Source organism: Oncorhynchus keta, chromosome 26 (assembly GCF_023373465.1).
Source record: "Oncorhynchus keta strain PuntledgeMale-10-30-2019 chromosome 26, Oket_V2, whole genome shotgun sequence".
NCBI lineage: Eukaryota > Metazoa > Chordata > Actinopteri > Salmoniformes > Salmonidae > Oncorhynchus > Oncorhynchus keta.
In genome coordinates this window covers 17659172-17678074 of record NC_068446.1, presented here as the reverse complement: position 1 = coordinate 17678074, position 18903 = coordinate 17659172, and the positions used below count along the sequence as shown (strand labels likewise).

Sequence of the window (18903 nt, the reverse complement as noted above, 5' to 3'; positions counted from 1 at the left end):
AGACATCAGTCAGGAAGCTAAAGCTTGGTCACAAATGGGTCTTCCAAATGGACAATGACCCCAAGCATACTTCCAAAGTTGTGTCAAAATGGCTTAAGGACAACAAAGTCAAGGTATTGGAGTGGCCATCACAAAGCCTGACCTCAATCCCATAGAAAATTTGTGGGCAGAACTGAAAAAGCGTGTGCTTAACAATGCATTGAGTAGAATGCTCGATCAGTCAGACATGCTTCTCAGATAGTGGCTTGCTTGTTCTTGAGAATAGCCATAGCTAGCTACCATAGTGATCCCCTTGAGAGAAGCTAATTTCAGTGCATTGTTCATTTAGCTTGTTAGCTAGCTGGCTGTTCTAGAAATTATAAAATCAGATGCTAGCTAATTGTTTCAATGCACCTTCCAAATGTGAAATTACAAGACAAAAAGGACACTTCCCAGATAACAAATGTTGGTTCTGGGAATGTTCCAATAATGTTGCACCAATGTTTCCCAAAGGTTGAAATGGGCGGTTTTCTTAATGCTCTTTGAACATTCTCTTTTGGTTGTGTAAAGGTAGTGGGAAACGATCTCTGAAGGTTATAAGGTTGGGAACATTCTCTGAAGGTAACAAAGTTGGAAACACACACAGGATTACACAATTAAATGTGAACAATTAACACAATTATGATTTCTGTTATCAATTTCTTTTATAAAATGGGTTCGGAGAAATCTGCAATCAGATTAGCACACACACTGGCTGCCACAATTAAATATGAACAATTAGTTGTTATATTTATTCTCAGTAAAACCAATTACCACACTGAAGACATTTTTTTTTAAAGTACAGTATACTCAGTCATAACAAACTAACTTCATATGGGCAAATACAACTCAGAATCAAATGGAACGTTTTAAGCTCTCCAAGACTTAAAAATAAGTGATATTGGCACATGACGGAGGGAATGTTGGAACTTTATTAACGAAGGATCGGACATTTTTTCAATTTTCGCCTAAAATGACATACCCAAATCTAACTGCCGGTAGCTCAGGACCTGAAGCAAGGATATTTGGCATTTTATTAAGATCCCCATTTGCTGTTGGAAATGCAGCAGCTACTCTTCCTGGGGTCCACACAAAACATGAAACATAATACAGAATGGCATAATACAGAACATCAATAGACAAGAACAGCACAAGGACTGAACTACATAAAGAAATGTTAAAAGGCACACGTAGCCTACATATCAATGCATACACACAAACTATTTAGGTCAAATAGAGGAGAGGCGTTGTGCCATGAGGTGTTGCTTTCTCTGCTTTTTGAATCCAGGTTTGCTCTTTATTTGAGCAATATGAGATGGAAGGAAGTTCCATGCAATAAGGGCTCTATATAAAACTGTACGCTTTCTTGAGTTTGTTCTTGGGGACTGTGCATATTCTTAATACCCTTTTAAAGGAAACACTTTGAAGTTTGTGGAAATGTGAAATTAAATGTAGGAGAACAACACATTAGATTTGGTAAGATAATACAAACAAAACTATGCTACATTTTATCTCTGTGACCCTCAGGATGACAAATCAGAGCAAGACTACTGAATATAAGTACATTATTTACCTTCAGAGGGGAATGCATCAAACCAGTTCCGTGATAAAAGTTTTGTTGTTGTTGCACTCTCCTCAAACAATAGCATGCTATTTTATCACTGTAATAGCTACTGTAAATTGGACAGCGCAGTTTGATGAAATAATTTACGCTTTCTGCCCATATAAGACATGTCAATGTCCTGGAAAGTTTGCTGTTTTCTTACAATGTCATGCTAACTACATTATCATACATTATCTCAACCTCCCAGTATAGGGACACCAATAACAAAAATGTACACTTAATCCAGTATAAACTAATGTATAGAATGTATTATACAAAGAGAAAAATCACAAACGTCAGCACAATGGCAGAGTCATGTCTTAAGCATAAAACTAACAATAATCCATGCCTTCTGCGGATGCTATGAAGTCCAAATGTTATGGGCAGAGATAGAAAGTTGTCTGTCAGAAGTATCACAATGTAAATTCATTTTAATCCATCTGTCATATTTCAAGACATGGCATATGAGTGAGCAGTGAGATACCCGATGGGTTGAATGATACATTTCATCAATCATCTTGAAAAAAAATGCACACTTAACTGGAAATCAACCAATCCTCCATCACTAACACAATGGAAAAGTCCAATACTATATTATCTAAAATTTTGAAAATGCGTTGGTGACAGAGTAAAACAAAATGGTACAGTTTGAGGCCATGTTGCGGAGAGTGATGCAGGCGCTGGAGATGGATGGGGTGTGAGCAGGTGGGTCTGGCCAGGTGTTATGTCATTGATGTTTGTGTGCGTCTGTATGCTGTTGTTGGTATGTGCATGTTTTGTATTGTTTGAAAAAAAGTAATGAAATCTTACAAAATAAAATATATTTTTGCTAACAATTCAGACATCTGCAATCTGATTGGCACACACACACGCACACACGGATTACACAATTGTCTTGTCTGACCACCGTCTATGGTACAGGGGAGTCAAGGGCTCACTCCTCCACAACCTCCTCTTCAACCCTCCCTGCAACCTGTAAAACAAAGAGTTAAATACTATTATTGGGGTTCTTAAGGATATTGTGTCCTTCCTAAAAGGTCAGCATTGTGCTTTTGTAGTTCATTGGTATTTTAACTTAAGTATAAAACATGTTTTTTTTTTTTTTTTAATCTGTGCTTTGACCAGGAAAGTCTGAAATCATATGCATTAGCTGGGTTTTAAATCCAAACCAGAATGGAAAAATAAAACATGACTCAATCCAATGCTTTAATGGGTGGGGGCGGCATTGGTGCACACTTAGGGAGGTAGAGCAGGGTTTCAGGACCCAACATGTGACCCGGTTATGTCAGAGGTGGTTCACAAGTTAATACATTTCTTCCCAATTTTTGTTGTTGGAGGACAGTTCATTCCTAATTTGGGCCTCAAGCTGAGCCCGAGGTAGAGAATCGGGACATAACACAAATCATGTCACATACACACACAAAGGTGATGAGAGAAATAATGCTGTATTGGTCAGAAAGTAAGCAGACTGGGAGCAGGACCTCAGCAGAACTATTACCGGGAGTCACTGACTGTTGGTGTACTTTAGGGCTGACCTCAATTAGTCGACTGGTCGATTGTTTGGTCGTTAGGCTGTTAGTCGGCCGAGATTGTTTTAGTTGAGCAGTAACAAATATTATATATTTGCGCCCATCAGATCCATTGCGGAGGCCTAGACTGGAGGGTGTGATGCAATTGCAGCGCCTCCAGAGGCCAAATCGAGCTTATTGCCACGCTCCACCGAAATATTTTAACAATGGGGAGGGCTCTGTATAGCTCCGCATTGACATGATTTGTTGACGGTTGGTGGGGATGGTACATCCTGTATTAACACAAACTCTCTTCCTTGATAACAGGGAAAGGGGGATACCTTGTCAATAGTACAACTGAATGCATTTTCCACATTTAACCTCTGAATCAGCGGGGTGCGGGGGCTGCCATAATCGACATCCACATCAGCCTTGCTCGAGGCAGAACGACAGATTTTTACCTTATCAGATCGGGCATTCGATCCAGCAACCTTTTGGTTACTGACCCAATGCTCTAACCACTAGGCTCTGCACTGCTCTGCGAAGTACAATAAGTATGAATGCCCTGACTTCTGCTGAGGCCATATCACCATACATGGCCAATGCAGACGACGGATTGACCATGCGCCCAGATGCACAATGCACTTCTCTCTCTAGAATGCGCTCACTCCTGTGCACATTCATTGTTTCATAACTTCATTGTGTGATTTTGTTTGCATTTGATTGTTAGTGTATATCAATTCCACATATCACCAGTACATTTACTGTTAATTCCTATAAATTCTAATCTACAATTTACATTTACATTTACATTTAAGTCATTTAGCAGACGCTCTTCTCCAGAGCGACAATGTTTGTTACTTTGATTATGGTAATTTATTTTAACGCATTCAATATTATTATTCCAGTCTTCACATTCTCATTATCGGAGTGGACACATTGTTTGCAGAGTGCACAACCTATGCTACACATGTGAGAAACGAGTTAACAATTTAGTCATTGTCTTTTGTTTGGAGCGCTCCTGTCAATTTTGAGTAAGGACGCGCAAGCATGGAAGTAGGCCTATAGGCTACCTGGCCTGCGCGCAAATGTAGGCATATAAATGTGCCCATTTGGGGATCTGATAGTATTTGTGATTGGCTTAATGCACCACCACTAATGATCCATGGAGCTACTCAAAGTAATGTTCTTCACCTAACCCGAAGACTGTTGTTACATCCATTGAGAATTACAATAGTTCCTCAATGTATTTGAAATATCTCTCTCCCTTTCGATAACCACTCAGCATGAAAGGGGCGGCAGGGTAGCCTAGTGGTTAGAGTGTTGGACTAGTAACCGAAAGGTTGCAAGTTCGAATCCCCGAGCTGACAAGTTAAAAATCTGTCGTTCTGCCCCTGAACAGGCAGTTAACCCACTGTTCCTAGGCCATCATTGAAAATAAGAATAAGAAGGGGGAAAAAAAAGGGAAAAATGTCATGCATGCTCTGATTCAATGGAAACGTCATAAAATAGGCATACCTTACCAGTGCTTGACTTGGACTGAAATATGTTCCAGTACTCATTGTGGGTGCTGATACTGTTTAAATGTAGGTGCAGGAGCTCCACAATACTTTTGAGCTAATATTCAATAGGAGTTCAAGCAGTAGGAAATTTGAGGTGCAGGTACTCAGCTCCAGTGAGCTCCTGCCCAAGTCAAGCACTGCTTCTTATCCCTACAGCTGTGTCTGTCCTGAGATAACTGGCGTGGGAAACTGAGGGCTCAGAATATTTTATACAATGTTGCAAGTTTGCTAGTGCAAGCTTCAGGATTCTGCCATTACCCTCCTGAAGTTGTCAGTAATAGGTTACACAAGGAGTCGGCAACCTTTCTGATGTGGAATGCCAAGTTATCTTACAATTTCTACCGATCTGCGTGCCAGTTATGGTTTTCATATGCAGATTTTCATGAAACTGTTTCATTTTAAATGTATCTTCATATCTCAGTCATTGTCATGTGGTTAATCCTGAAAAGTAACTTGCCATTGCCAACCATGTAAAAAATTGCCTACACAAAGCCAACAAATAAAAACATTGCAGCTTGCAGGTAGAACATATCCTGATAAAAACAAACATCCTATAAAATCACATTGGTTACACATGGCCTGTCTGCAATGAAAGATTGTATCAACTATTAACTTGGGTCTGACTGAACAGCAGGAGGAGAATAGTTGGGTCAGGTTAAGTTTTTTTTGCTTCTGGTTATCTAGATCTCTGGCGCCCTCTTGAGGCATTTGTCTTATTCCATCAAACCGTAAGCATCAGACAAGCTCAATGCATACAGTTGATTTTATTAAAAACACACTGGGTGTGTCTATACTGTATATGTAAAAATACATATTTAAAAGTTTCGACCAATCAAACAGATGACTTTTTGTCGACCATTAATTAATTTGGTCGGGGACAGCCCTATTGTCCTTCGCAAGAGCCATTTTACCAGTTTGTGTTCAGGATTAAAACAAACTGCACAGCGCAGAAAGCGCACTGAGGATGATTACTTTCTGTGTAGCAGTGAAAGTGGTTGTAATGGCAGTGTGTCAAATTCTGCAATGAAAGGATCAAGGAGGGGAGCCTTTATTCCGCATAATCAAAAGTCTCTGCACTCACAATGACTAAGACAGGGATGTTGCAAAAAAAATGTACACAATGTTATCCAATAATTTCATCCACATCCTCCTCCATCTCCCATCGAATCGTGGTATCTAAAGGGTTTCATTCCTATGCTGTGAGCTCTGAGCTACAGAGCTGTCTGGCCTCAGAAGACCCCTTCCAGAGCAAAGGGTGAGGGAACAGACTCCTAAGCCAAAAAGGACTGACATCGGGAGGACTCTCCAAGAGGTGCGCCGGAGTAGCGCGTCATCGAAGAGCTGAAGGACTACGCAGAGAATCCTCTGAGATCATCCCCACGTAATTACATCATTATATTCTGACCCATTAGAGCGGCAGTTTGGGGCAAGGCTAGGGTTAGAATAGCATAGCTGACAAATTCACCCAAATGTATATTTCTCTTGTGTACTTTGTTTTCTCTCTCTATTGAAATCCCCATCATGGGTAACATGCGCCATAGTGTGTTGGCCCGTTATACTAAGTTCTAATCAACAGCCTATAATGTGTTTTGTCTATGTGTATCTTTTATCATAATTTTAGCTTTTTAGTAAATAAATATTCAACTAAGATTGGTGTGTTACGAATTCATTGGTGAGACCCTGGTCCATGCAGATTCACGGGCTATACGATGTTCAGAACGAGATTCGTTACTGGTTAATTAGTGGCTGTTGTAAAATCGATAACCAGATATTCTGAGTTAATTTGGGAAATAGAAACTCAATAAAACAAATTTTCCCATGGTGCCCCAGGTTAATGAGTTAATAATTGTTTGATTCAGTTAATCACGCAATTAGAAACCTTTAATCATTCGATGAGCAACAGTCGTCACATTAAGTAATACAACGTCACGACAAGAGATTACTAGAAACTAACTAGATTTCTCCTTTTATCTGTGGATTAATTGACAGAGTAGAGAACATTCTACAAAGATCCAGAAAAAAGGACCTTGTGCATTTCAGGTAAAATAATAACCCAATGTTTATATCCAAGGAGAAATTTGCTAGCAACATCAAGCCAGCTAGCTAAAAGTCAATGAATGCTACAACCTGTCCACAAATTAATACAGTTGGTTAAGAGATCATTTTGATATTTCAACGTACGTGTCCTGATCGTGCCTGGTGTGGATGGACAAAATCAACATGCGCACAATGGCGGACACACGTGTGTGCGTGCCTGTCCAGTCAGCATGTTAGACCCCATAAGTCTATGCTAACTGAAAATACACCCCATGTATCAAGTTTGATCTATGAAGATGGTCACTCAGTGTAGCTTTGTAGAAAATAAATGAAATGCACAAGGAGAAGATTACCTTTCTACAGGAAGAGGGCTGCTCATAGGAACCCTGCTGCCTGCTACTCAACCAAACCAATAGCACTTGCTAACCATCAAACATCTGGTCATGGAAGCAATTGTAAGAACTGGACACATGTACTGAGGAAGGCGCAAGCTGAAATAAGTCCATGTAGTGTAATTAAGACATTTTGCTACTGTAAAATTGAGAAAATAAACAAAACTTTCACTGCAAATCATATCAAGTGAGTGCTGGTCCTTTCATTTTTATCTGAACAAGTTAAACCATTTGCTAGAACAGCAGAATAACCACCTAGAGTTGATTTGCGTCAATCTAAGTTACATAACAAACAAAAAAAATTGAACAAACGAATTGTCGAAAGGGGAGATTCTCACGAACATGATGGTGTTCTGTTTTGCTCTACAACCCCCGCATGTGTAACAGGACTCGTCTGAAGGTAACCAGTAACGGTTGAAAAATAACTAATGAAATTCTGAAAGTAAAAAAGGGGTTAAATATGAGTTTAAAATGTTTTAAACTCAAATTTTTATATATATATATATACAGTTGAAGTCGAAGGTTTACATGCACCTTAGCCAAATACATTTAAACTCAGTTTTTCAACATTCCTAACATTTAATCAGAGTAAAAATTCACTGTCTTAGGTCAGTTAGGATCACCACTTTATTTTAGAATGTGAAATGCCAGAATAATAGTAGAGAGAGAACAAGATTTATTTCAGCTTTTCTTTCTTTCATCATATTCCAAGTGGATCAGAAGTTTACATACACTCAATTAGTATTTGGTAGCATTGCCTTTAAATTGTTTAACTTGGGTCAAACGTTTCAGGGAGCCTTCCACAAGCTTCCCACAATAAATTGGTGAATTTTGGCCCATTCCTCCTGACAGAGCTGGTGTAACTGAGTCAGGTTTGTAGGCCTCCTTGCTCGCACACACTTTTTCAGTTCCTTCCAAAAATGTTCTATAGGATTGAGGTCAGGGCTTTGTGATGGCCACTCCAATACCTTGACTTTGTTGTCCTTAAGCCATTTTGTCACAAATTTGGAAGTATGCTTGGGGTCATTGTCCATTTGGAGGACCTATTTGCAACCAAGCTTTCACTTCCTGACTGATGTCTTGAGATGTTGCTTCAATATATCCACGTAATTTTCCATCCTCATGAAGCCATCTATTTTGTGAAGTGTACCAGTCGCTCCTGCAGCAAAGCACCCCCACAACATGATCCTGCCACCCCCACAACATGATGCTGCCACCCCCATGCTTCACGGTTGGGATGGTGTTCTTCGGCTTGCAAGCCCCCCCCCCTTTTTCCTCCAAACATAACGATGGTCATTATGGTCAAACAGTTCTATTTTTGTTTCATCAGACCAGAGGACATTTCTCCAAAAAGTACATTATTTGTCCCCGTGTGCAGTTGCAAACCATAGTCTGGCTTTTTTAAATTGTGGCGATTTTTGAGCAGTGGCTTCTTCCTTGCTGAGTGGGTATTCAGGTTATGTCAATATAGGACTTGTTTTACTGTGAATATAGATACTTGTGTACCCGTTTCCTCCAGCATCTTCACAAGGTCCTTTGCTGTTGTTCTGGGATTAATTTGCAGAACGCGTCTCCTTCCTGAGCGGAATGACGGCTGTGTGGTCCCATGGTGTTTATACTTGCTTACTATTGTTTGTACAGGTGAACGTGGTACCATCAGGCGTTTGGAAATTGCTTCCAAGGATGAACCAGACTTGTGGAGGTCTCCAATTTTTTTTCTGAGGTCTTGGCTGATTTTTTTTCTGAGGTCTTGGCCTTGAAATACATCCACAGGTACACCTCCAATTGAATCATATGATGTCAATTAGCCTATCAAAAGCTTCTAAAGCCATGGCATAATTTCCTGGAATTTTCCAAGATGTTTAAAGGCACAGTCAACTTAGTGTATGTAAACTCCTGACCCACTGGAATTATGATACAGTGAATTATAAGTGAAATAATCTGTCTGTAAACAATTGTTGGAAAAATAACTTGTGCCATGCACAAAGTAAATATTCTAACAGACTTGGCAAAACTATAGTGTTAACAAGAAATGTGTGAAGTGGTTGAAAAACGAGTTTTAATGACTCCAACCTAAGTGCATGTAAACTTCTGACTTCAACTTACACCGAGTGTATAAAAAAAATTATGAACACCTGCTCTTTCCATGACATAGGTGAATCCAGGAGAAAGCTATGGTCTCTTATTGAGATCACTTGTTAAATCCACTTCAAATCAGTCTAGATGAAGGGGAGGAGCCTTGAGCCATGAATTGTGTATGTGTGCCATTCATAGGGTGAATGGGCAAAACAAAATATTTTAGTGTCTTTGAACAGGGTATGGTAGTAGGTGCCACGTGCACCGGTTTGTGTCAAGAACTGAAACACTGCTGGGGTTTTTATGCTCAGCAATTTCCCGTGTGTATCAAAAATAGTCCACCACCCAATGGATATCCAGCCAACTTGACACAACAGTGGGAAGCATTGGAGTCAACATGGGCCAGCATCTGTGTGGAACGCTTTTGACACCTTGTAGAGTCCTTGTCGCGACAAATAGAGGGGGTGCAATTCAATATTAGGTTTCTTAAAGTTTTGTACACTCAGTGTAGGTTAGTATTGAACCTCCTGGCTATTAACCTGCAAATCACCTGGGCCCAGATTCACAAAAAAAACACAAAAATGTTAAAACGTAAGAAAATGATTAATTAATTTTAAGATAGTTGGTAAGTGCAATTCCTCAACTAAATCTTAAGATCTTCTGATTTTTTTTGTATATCTTTTTGTTAATCTTCTTAAGATGTTTGTTGCTAGATAACCAATTTAGTTAGCTATCTATATATCATGTTAGCATATTTCGTACTGAGATTACTGTTCTAAAACATGTTCTTGGGTTTAAAATAATCAATACTGAAACTTTCAGATGAAGTTTGAGTGAATGAAACATGTTCAAATGCTTTCATGAGCTTATTCTCCAAATGCCCAGAGTTTAGGACAAGGGTTTAGCTATCTTGGAATTAAGAACAAATCCATTAACTTTATTTTCAAGAATCAATTTCCTCTTAACGTTTTGCTTAAGGAGAAACATAAGAAATAGCGCAAGAACATTTCCAAGAACCTTTGAGGAATAGCAACTTTGCTTAACTTTCTTAAGTCTATAGTTAAGCAAAAAAACTCTTAAGAAGGTTTTGTGAATCTAGGCCCAGGTCCTCCCTCTCAAACTGTAGTGTTTAAAAACATAATTGGTAGCAATTGTGCAGAGGACCTTGCGCACCATGGTGTTGAGGTCCCTTCCCCCTAGGGAACAGAAGTAATCCCATCATCTTGAATACTGTGATTTACAACAGATTGTTGTTGGAAGTTTTCGGGAATATTTTCAAAGATTTAGATACTTACCATCTCTTTCCGTTATGTGGTGGCCTCCTCCAGACTCTTGCAGAGGTCCTCCAAATCCTCCTTGGTTGTACAAGGTTTAGGCAGGACTTCGTCTGGCAGATCTTGTGCTCCAGCGGCTAGCAGCTGTCGCTGAATTGTTAGGAGTTCCAACTAAATTTCATTTGAAAGTTCCTAAATTAGCACCAAAAAAAGATGGGTGCAACCTGGGCCTAAAATGTACTTTTTGGTCTACCAGCCACTGTGGCAGGTATATTTAAAATTCTAGCAGCCAAAATATTTTTTTCCACTAAAATTACACCAACAAAACACAAAAAAACAGATGAGCATGCTTTGTAATGTTTCTAAAAAAAACAAATATATTACTAGTAAGAAGTGATGTGGTATATTATTTGATTTCATGTTAACCAAAATATCACAGATGAGACACAAATGTTCATCTGGCCTTTTAAGGTCGGGAGGTTACCCTGGTAACACGACTGGAGTCATGTTTGTGCTTGTGAGATTGAGTCTGACTAGTATTGCTTCTCTACCCTAGCAGCTTAAACTCAAACATTGAAAAACACCCTAGCTTGTGAACAAAAGTATGTCAATAGCCAAGAAACACAAGGACAAAGTCTCACTTCATTTCAAGTAAATTAGACCCATTTTCATGCCTGTGTGCAGCTCTTCAAGTGCACACAGCCCCCAGCCATGCAGTGTTGCAGCTCAAGGCAGAAATACATTGAAAACAGCTACTGCAGTATTTATTTTGCTATTAATGTGATCATACTTGACTTTTTATTCACAAATGAGAGTGAAATGTTTGCAATGTGGAGCCCTGACCACCCGGCAACGTGACTGATGAAATAGAAATCATACCCGCCAATGCCAAAATCTACCCGTATTTGGTGGGTGTTCATTTTAGGCCCTGGGTACAACATATATCTAAATAAAAGTGAAAATCAAATATGTGTTTTGAAATAGTTGTCAGTTGAGCTTTTTACCATCATTGGACAGCGGAGAGACAGCTGTAAAAAAAAATAAGACATGTTATTAGTTAGAGGTATTGGAATGTATTTTCAAGTTTCTTTTGAAAGTTCCTAATTTAGCATCATTATTGTGTACCTCTGGTGCACCAGACATCGTCATTTTGTGAACTGAATGTTAAAAAAATCTGTTTAATAAATATTTATTATAGATTTAAATAAAAGTGATAATCAAATATGTATAGTTTTTTCAATGACCACACAACAATTGAACAAAACAGGTGTGATTCAGTATACTGTAGATCAAGAAACTACAACTGTGATTACTTTAACTTTCCTTTTTCTGCTCTGCCTCTTCGCCATTTTGACCAAAGCACCTGTACAGTCATGGCCATAAATTTTGAGAATGACACAAATATTAATTTTCACAAAGTCTGCTGCCTCAGTTTGTATGATGGCAATTTGCATATACTCCAGAATGTTATGAAGAGTGATCAGATGAATTGCAATTAATTGCAAAGTCCCTTTTTGTATTGCAAATTAACTGAATCCCCAAAAAACATTTAGACTGCATTTCAGCCCTGCCACAAAAGGACCAGCTGACATCATGTCAGTGATTCTCTCGTTAACACAGGTGTGAGTGTTGACGAGGACAAAGCTGGAGATCACTCTGTCATGCAGATTGAGTTCGAATAACAGACTGGAAGCTTCAAAAGGAGGGTGGTATTTGAATCATTGTTCTTCCTCTGTCAATCATGGTTACCTGCAAGGAAACACGTGCCATCATCATTGCTTTGCACAAAAAGGGCTTCACAGGCAAGGATAATGCTGCCAGTAAGATTGCACCTGAATCAACCATTTATCGGATCATCAAGAACCTCAAGGAGAGCGGTTCAATTGTTGCGTAGAAGGCTTCAGGGCGCCCAATAAAGTCCAGCAAGCGGCAGGACCGTCTCCTAAATTGATTCAGCTGCGGGATCGGGGCACCACCAGTACAGGCGCACCACCAGTACTTGCTCGGGAATGGCAGCAGGCAGGTGTGAGTGCATCTGCACGCACAGTGAGGCGAAGGCTTTTGGAGGATGGCCTGGTGTCAAGAAGGGCAGCAAAGAAGCCACTTCTCTCCAGGAAAAACATCAGGGACAGACTGATATTCTGCAAAAGGTACAGGGATTGGACTGCTGAAGACTGGGGTAAAGTAATTTTCTCTGATGAATCCCCTTTCCAATTGTTTGGGGCATCTGGAAAAAAAGCCTGTCCGGAGAGGACAAGGTGAGCGCTAACATCAGTCCTGTGTCATGCCAACAGTAAAGCATCCTGAGACTATTCATGTATGGGGTTGCTTCTCAGCCAAGGGAGTGGGCTCCCTCACAATTTTGCCTAAGAACACAGCCATGAATAAAGAATGGTACCAACACTCCGAGAGCAACTTCTCCCAACCAGCCAGGAACATCCAACCATCCAGGAACAGTTTGGTGACGAACAATGCCTTTTCCAGCATGATGGAGCACCTTGCCACAAGGCAAAAGTATTGATATTTTGAGTCCATGGCCAGGAAACTCCCCAGACCTTAATCCCATTGAGAACTTGTGGTCAATCCTCAAGAGGCGGGTGGACAAACAAAAACCCACAAATTCTGACAAACTCCAAGCATTGATTATGCAAGAATGGGCTGCCATCAGTCAGGATGTGGCCCAGACGTTAATTGACAGCATGCCAGGGCAGATTGCAGAGGTCTTTAAAAAAAAAGCATCAACAGTGCAAATATTGACTCTTTGCATCAACTTCATGTAATTGTCAATGAAAGCCTTTGACACATATGAAATGCTTGTAATTATACTTCAGTATTCCATAGTAACATGTGACAAAAATATCTAAAGACACTGAAGCAGCAAACTTTGTGAAAATTAATATCCTACACCATCCTACAACGCGGATGGTGAAATAGACATGCTTACCCACATTACCTTAATCTACCCTCATTTGGCAGGTGTTAATTTTATGCCCTGCTTGTATTTACAAATTTTTGGAACACGGTCCTGTATCGCCCACCATCAATCACACTGTTGTTTTTTACGCAATCCAAAAACGGTCCATTATAAACAGCAATCTGGGTCAGGTGGCCATCATTTGAAAGCTTATTCTGTCGCTCTGGATAAGAGCGTCTGCTAAATGACTTAAATGTTATGTAAAAATGTTATTGCCAACATGACTAGCTAGCTAAGTTCTAAAATATGACCTTACAAGTACAGTACTTCAGTCACCTAACCAAACCTACATGTACATATTACCTCAATCAAATCAACCAAACTACCTCATACCCCACTGCACTAACTCGGTACTGATACTCCTTGTACTGTATATAGCATTTTTATTTTTTATTGTGTTACTATTTTCATCTATTGTTCATTTTCTTACTTTTTAACTGCATTGTTGGGAAAGGGCTCATAAGTAAGCCTTTCACGGTAAACTCTACACACTTGTTGTATTCGGCGCATGTGACAAATACATCTGATTTGTATTAACTTTTTTTGTATTTTCTCCCCAATTTTGTAGTATCCAATTGGTAGTAGTTACAATCTTGTCTCATCGCTGCAACTCCCGTACGGACTCGGGAGAGGCGAAGGACAAGAGTCATGCGTCCTCCGAAACACAACCACACCAAGCCGCACTGCTTCTTGACACAATGCCCATCCAACCCGGAAGCCAGCCGCACCACTGTGTCGGAAGAAACACCGTACACCTGGCGACCGAGTCAGCGTGCACTGCACCCGGCCCGCCACAGGAGTCTCTAGTGAGCGATGAGACAAGGATATCCCTGCCGGTCACACCCTCCCCTAACCCAGACGACGCTGGGCCAATTATGCGCCGCCCCATGGGTCTCCCGGTCGCGGCCGGCTGCAACAGAGCCTGGACTCGAACCCAGAATCTCTAGTGGCACAGCTAGTGTATTCACTTTTTTAAGTTAAGTTAGCTCACTTCCTATAGTAACAGCATACATAAGGGGAGTTATAGAGACAGGATAGTAGCAACAAATTAGAGAAATGTCACAGAAAAGGCCCATCCCTCAGCTTTTTGCCAAATGGAGGCAGGGAGACCGCTTTTTTATTGTTTCTATTAAGGATTCTAGCTTTAACAAGAAACATTATATTTTTTACTAAATTTGTATGTTTCAGTGTTTACTTATTCTCACAGAGGGCAGGTCCCCCTCTTCTGGTTGGGGAGACTGCGGGACGAGTGGAGAGACTGGGACTGTTGCAGTACGGTTGGGTGGAGAGATGTCTGTTAACGGAAGCCTAATGTACTGTATGTCACACTTCATTGTTGACGCCACAAAATAAGGTCTATTGTGTTGATGTGAATGATTCAATGTTTTTAAATATATTAAGTTACTGTAAGCCATACATCTGCTGTCTTGTGAGGTCCATTGTTTACGGTTGGGTAGAGTGATGTCTGAGACAAAATGAATCACATGTTAACATTAACAGACATCTGAGTTCATTTGTAAGTTCAGGCTCTAAAATGTGACAATACAAAATAAGGTCCACTGTTTCGATGTGAATGCTTCAATGTTTTTAAAGAGTATCAAGCCAATTACTGTACCTCTACTCTGTGACACTTCCAGTTGAGCTTAGAGAAACTTCTGTGAGACAAACTGAATCACATGTTAACCATAACAGACGTCTAATGTATCGTTACACTTCAATTGAAAGTTCTGATTACAAAAGTATGGCCCAATCCTAAATCAACCCCTAGACCCCTCAAACTCAACTCTGAACCTTGAAGGAAGTTCCACTAAATTAAAAAAAAAAATGTTTTCCTCTAATCAGGGACTGACTGATTTAGACCTGGGAAATAAGGTGTGTACAATTAATTATCAGGTAGAGCAGAAAACCAGCAGGCTCCAACCCTCGTAGGGTAAGAGTTGAATAACCCTGCCTTAGACCCTACTCCTTATGCACTTGAGGAGATCTGAGAGGATTTGACTTATGTGAGCAAATTTGTCATTATTCCAATTAGCCCTCTGATAGGCTAGGTGGAAGTTTAATCATATTGTTTAAAACCATCAAATCATCTCAGATCAACACATGTGCATAGAGTATAAGGGTCCATTTGGGATTAGCAACAAAATAAGGTCCATTGTTTCAATGTGAATGCTTCAATGCTATCAAGTTACTGTACGCCATTTACCTTAGAGGTTGAGTAGGTGTTCACAAGTGGTGGTGTCCCACAATTGCTCCATCTGTAAAAAAGGAGAAATGGTAGATAAGAGACTAGATAAGCAGACTAATAGCTGTAGAAACAATAGATTTTCATGAACGCGGTCCTGTACCTAATAAACCGTCCGGTGAGTGTTCATTGTAGTAATAAAGTAACCTAAAGTCACATTTTACGAGTAGACTTCTGGACAAAATGGAGCTGCAAATGAGACAAAGAATCAGACACCGATTAAATCCCTTAGCAAATGTATTGTTTCTCATGCACTTATCAACTCTGTGGTGGCCTTCTGCTAAACTACTTTAGAAGATAACTCACATGGTGCAGGTGGGGAAACTGTCCAAGCAAGCTAAAAGTAAAACAGAAAGTGATGTTAAAAGAATCAATTTCTATTAATTAAATATTTTATTCAGTTGTGACCCATTTAATGAATTACTAATGTATTTCAGTGGATATCCTATTGAATTTTTTAAATTTCAATCAGTTCTTTATTTACATGACGGGTCATGTGACCTGGATACCATTGTCAGGTACTAGCCAAGTAGTCTAGTCATTCAACAAATCAAATATATCGCCATCCTTTTCGAAATAGTAAAAAAAAGTATAACATAGCAAAAGGGTTATCAGACCTCATTTGTCACTCTCCCAAAAAACATGTTTTTATGGTCAGACCTAGCTAGTAGTCAATGCAGCTGGAGAACATACTAGTTAAACTAGCTAATTTACTCAAAACATTTTATTCTGCAAACACAAAACGGTAGAAAAATAACTATGCTGCACCCTTAACATGTTCATATAAACACGGGTTGTAGTTTTAGTATGTTTCTCTGACTCTACCTGTAAAAATAGTAATATTAGCAGTACTTGAAACAAGCTAAACTGGCTGGCAGCCATTTCTTTAACTGTCAACCGTTGCTATGGTGATGATGGTGCCACTTGACCATTTGTCTTGTAAATAAATTGTAAAGGAGAGTTCAAAACATGTTTTTCGGGGGGGAATAAAAAAAATAGTTAGCTATTTACAAAATGATGTGCACTCACCTCCACACACACTTTATCTTCTCTTTCAGCAGTTTGATCCAATACGGCCTTAGATATGCAATGTTTCCAGAACGTTCCCAGAACTATTTTTCTCCCAACAACCAAACGGGAACCACAGGGGAATGTTATGTAAAAGTTGAAATTCACCAAAAAATAACATTATTTTATGAGGTTATTTGAATGTTTTCAGAACAATGTGTTTCTACCTTACCAAAATAGCAATGCTCCCTAAAGGGTATCCTTTGGTTCTTAGACAAATTACTTTCCCACAATGTTCCCAGAACGTTCTGTGAAAGGTTTTTTTTTTTTTTTTTTTTTTTTTTTTTTTTTTTTACAAATGAGACCCTTTAGGGAACGTTCTGTGCTAGCTGGGTTACCTAAAATGTTCCTCGATGACTGTCCTCTTGGTTGTGAAGGTAAAGTAGCATGCCAGTTAAACTCGTTCCCAGAGACTTCTGCCCAAAATGTGCACTTCATGGGGGTCTAGAGCATGAAGTAAATGCCTGACTGTGTTTTGGATTACCACACATTCCGTTTAGATGCATTAGTTGGTATCCACGTAACTTCCCATAACGGCCCAGTTGATCGGGAAGGAATAAAGCTATTTCAAGGAAGTCCGATCGTTTTTTTTCTTTCGTTTATAGAGCCTTTAGAGAACTCCACAATGTCCGTAAACTAATGACAACACCATATTTATTCCTCAATGACATTTCTCTAATATCTATCAATGCCTCAAACCGAGGGAAAACATGTAATTGACCAACTCAAGCAAACCAGCCAGAATGTCAACCTGTGCATGAGAGGAAGCCAAATATGCCAAGTAGCCTAAGGCTATTTTTCATAATAGCGTGCAACCGGGCTATTTCATTTCATTTCAACTACATATTTCGAATTTCATTTAATTTCAACTACATATTTCTCATTACACCATTATATTTCTCGTAATAACAAGATCTGTCTCATTATAACGTTATCTGTATTATAATAACGACAACATGTGTTATTTTCGTTATTGATTTATTTCGTAATAATGTGATGTTATATCATAATGATAAAAAAAATATTATTTTTCTGAGTGGCAGCAATATACCACCGTAATATACAATAGGCTAAACACATTTTGTCAAAACTTACATTAACTCCATTAATGAGGAAAAGGAGGGATTGGGAGATAGTTTTGCAAATAATCTCAATACAGTAGCATATAAAAATAACTCACTTTTGCTTCGAAGTTGATCCCATGTTGGAACGCTTCCTCGTTATGCATTGGAATTCTCAAATCATGGCCATCATCAACAAGATTGTACTTTGTTTTTGCTGGCATGACTGCCGACTATCCGTGTTGACACCAGACGGAGAGGGGGGAAATTTATTGTTAATCCAGAACCAAAAACTCGTCCCAAATTCCTTAAATCCAGTGGTCCATTACAGCGAGTAGTCGTCCCAGATCCGCGTGTCACACAATTATCCAGTGGACTGGGAGGTGTAACTTTGTATCTATTGCTCAAGCAAGTAGGCTAGCTTTCAGTTCTGATACAATAACAATCGTGTCTCTCCAGAAAATCAATTCGCTTCCTAAATAAGTAGCCCAAGGTTACTTTCAGTGACGTAAAATCACCAAAACTACCCCAACAGTCAAAAACGTTGCTTTCCTGGTCCCGACGTTTTTCCCACAAGTAAAATGCCATGACCAGCCGCCCCTCACTCTCCCCATGCATGGATTCGCCAGGCAGATCGGGATTGGAGGAATCTGGGAATTCCTCCTGTTTTCATTGGAACATAGTAATTCATGGTATAATAAGAGGGCGAGTTTGTTTTGCACGGCCCGGTGCACTGAGTGTGAGTTCACTTAAAGACCAATGGAATAGTCTACAATTTAACAACTCTGCCTACGCGGGGTACCGGGCCATGCAAAACGATCTGACCCAGTGTCACCCTAGCAGCACAGGGGGAAAAAATAGTTGCTCTTTCTGTTCAACGTAAAGACTATGTAGTGACATGATGGTAGGCTAGTGTTTACATACAGTGTATACCTTATTGCAGTGCACGTGTACAGTATGCCTACTTATCACTGTGTTAAATTTAAATCTAGACTTAGTTTCCTCTATCACCCCAGCTGCCAAACCAACCCTGATTCAGATGACCATCATACCCATGATAGATTACGGAGACATAATTTATAGATCAG

General features: G+C 39.6%; 1 protein-coding gene and 1 long non-coding RNA gene across 12 annotated transcripts in view; both read right to left on the bottom strand.

Moving 5' to 3' along the window:
* LOC118359011 (carboxyl-terminal PDZ ligand of neuronal nitric oxide synthase protein-like) overlaps nt 1–18414 on the bottom strand; it is a 233019-nt gene extending 214605 nt beyond the window's left edge. For both annotated transcript variants that reach the window (XM_035737136.2, XM_035737137.2), the window contains exon 1: nt 17935–18414. In XM_035737136.2, coding sequence (XP_035593029.1) covers nt 17935–18039 — 105 coding nt within the window. In that variant the 5' untranslated portion in view covers nt 18040–18414. The remainder of the gene's footprint in view (nt 1–17934) is intronic.
* Nucleotides 697–17920, bottom strand: LOC118359012 (uncharacterized). Of its 10 annotated transcripts, none has more exons than XR_004820578.2 (7): nt 16716–17920; nt 15993–16023; nt 15790–15875; nt 14862–15699; nt 11475–11498; nt 10492–10641; nt 697–2594 (listed from the first exon to the last, which is right to left on the bottom strand). It is a non-coding gene; the product is annotated as an uncharacterized LOC118359012 (long non-coding RNA). The 10 variants fall into 10 exon arrangements; XR_004820577.2 differs by having other exon boundaries at nt 10492–11498; nt 14862–14909; nt 15060–15699; XR_008080066.1 differs by having other exon boundaries at nt 10492–14909; nt 15060–15111; nt 15648–15699.
* Nucleotides 18415–18903: the final 489 nt, after the last annotated feature.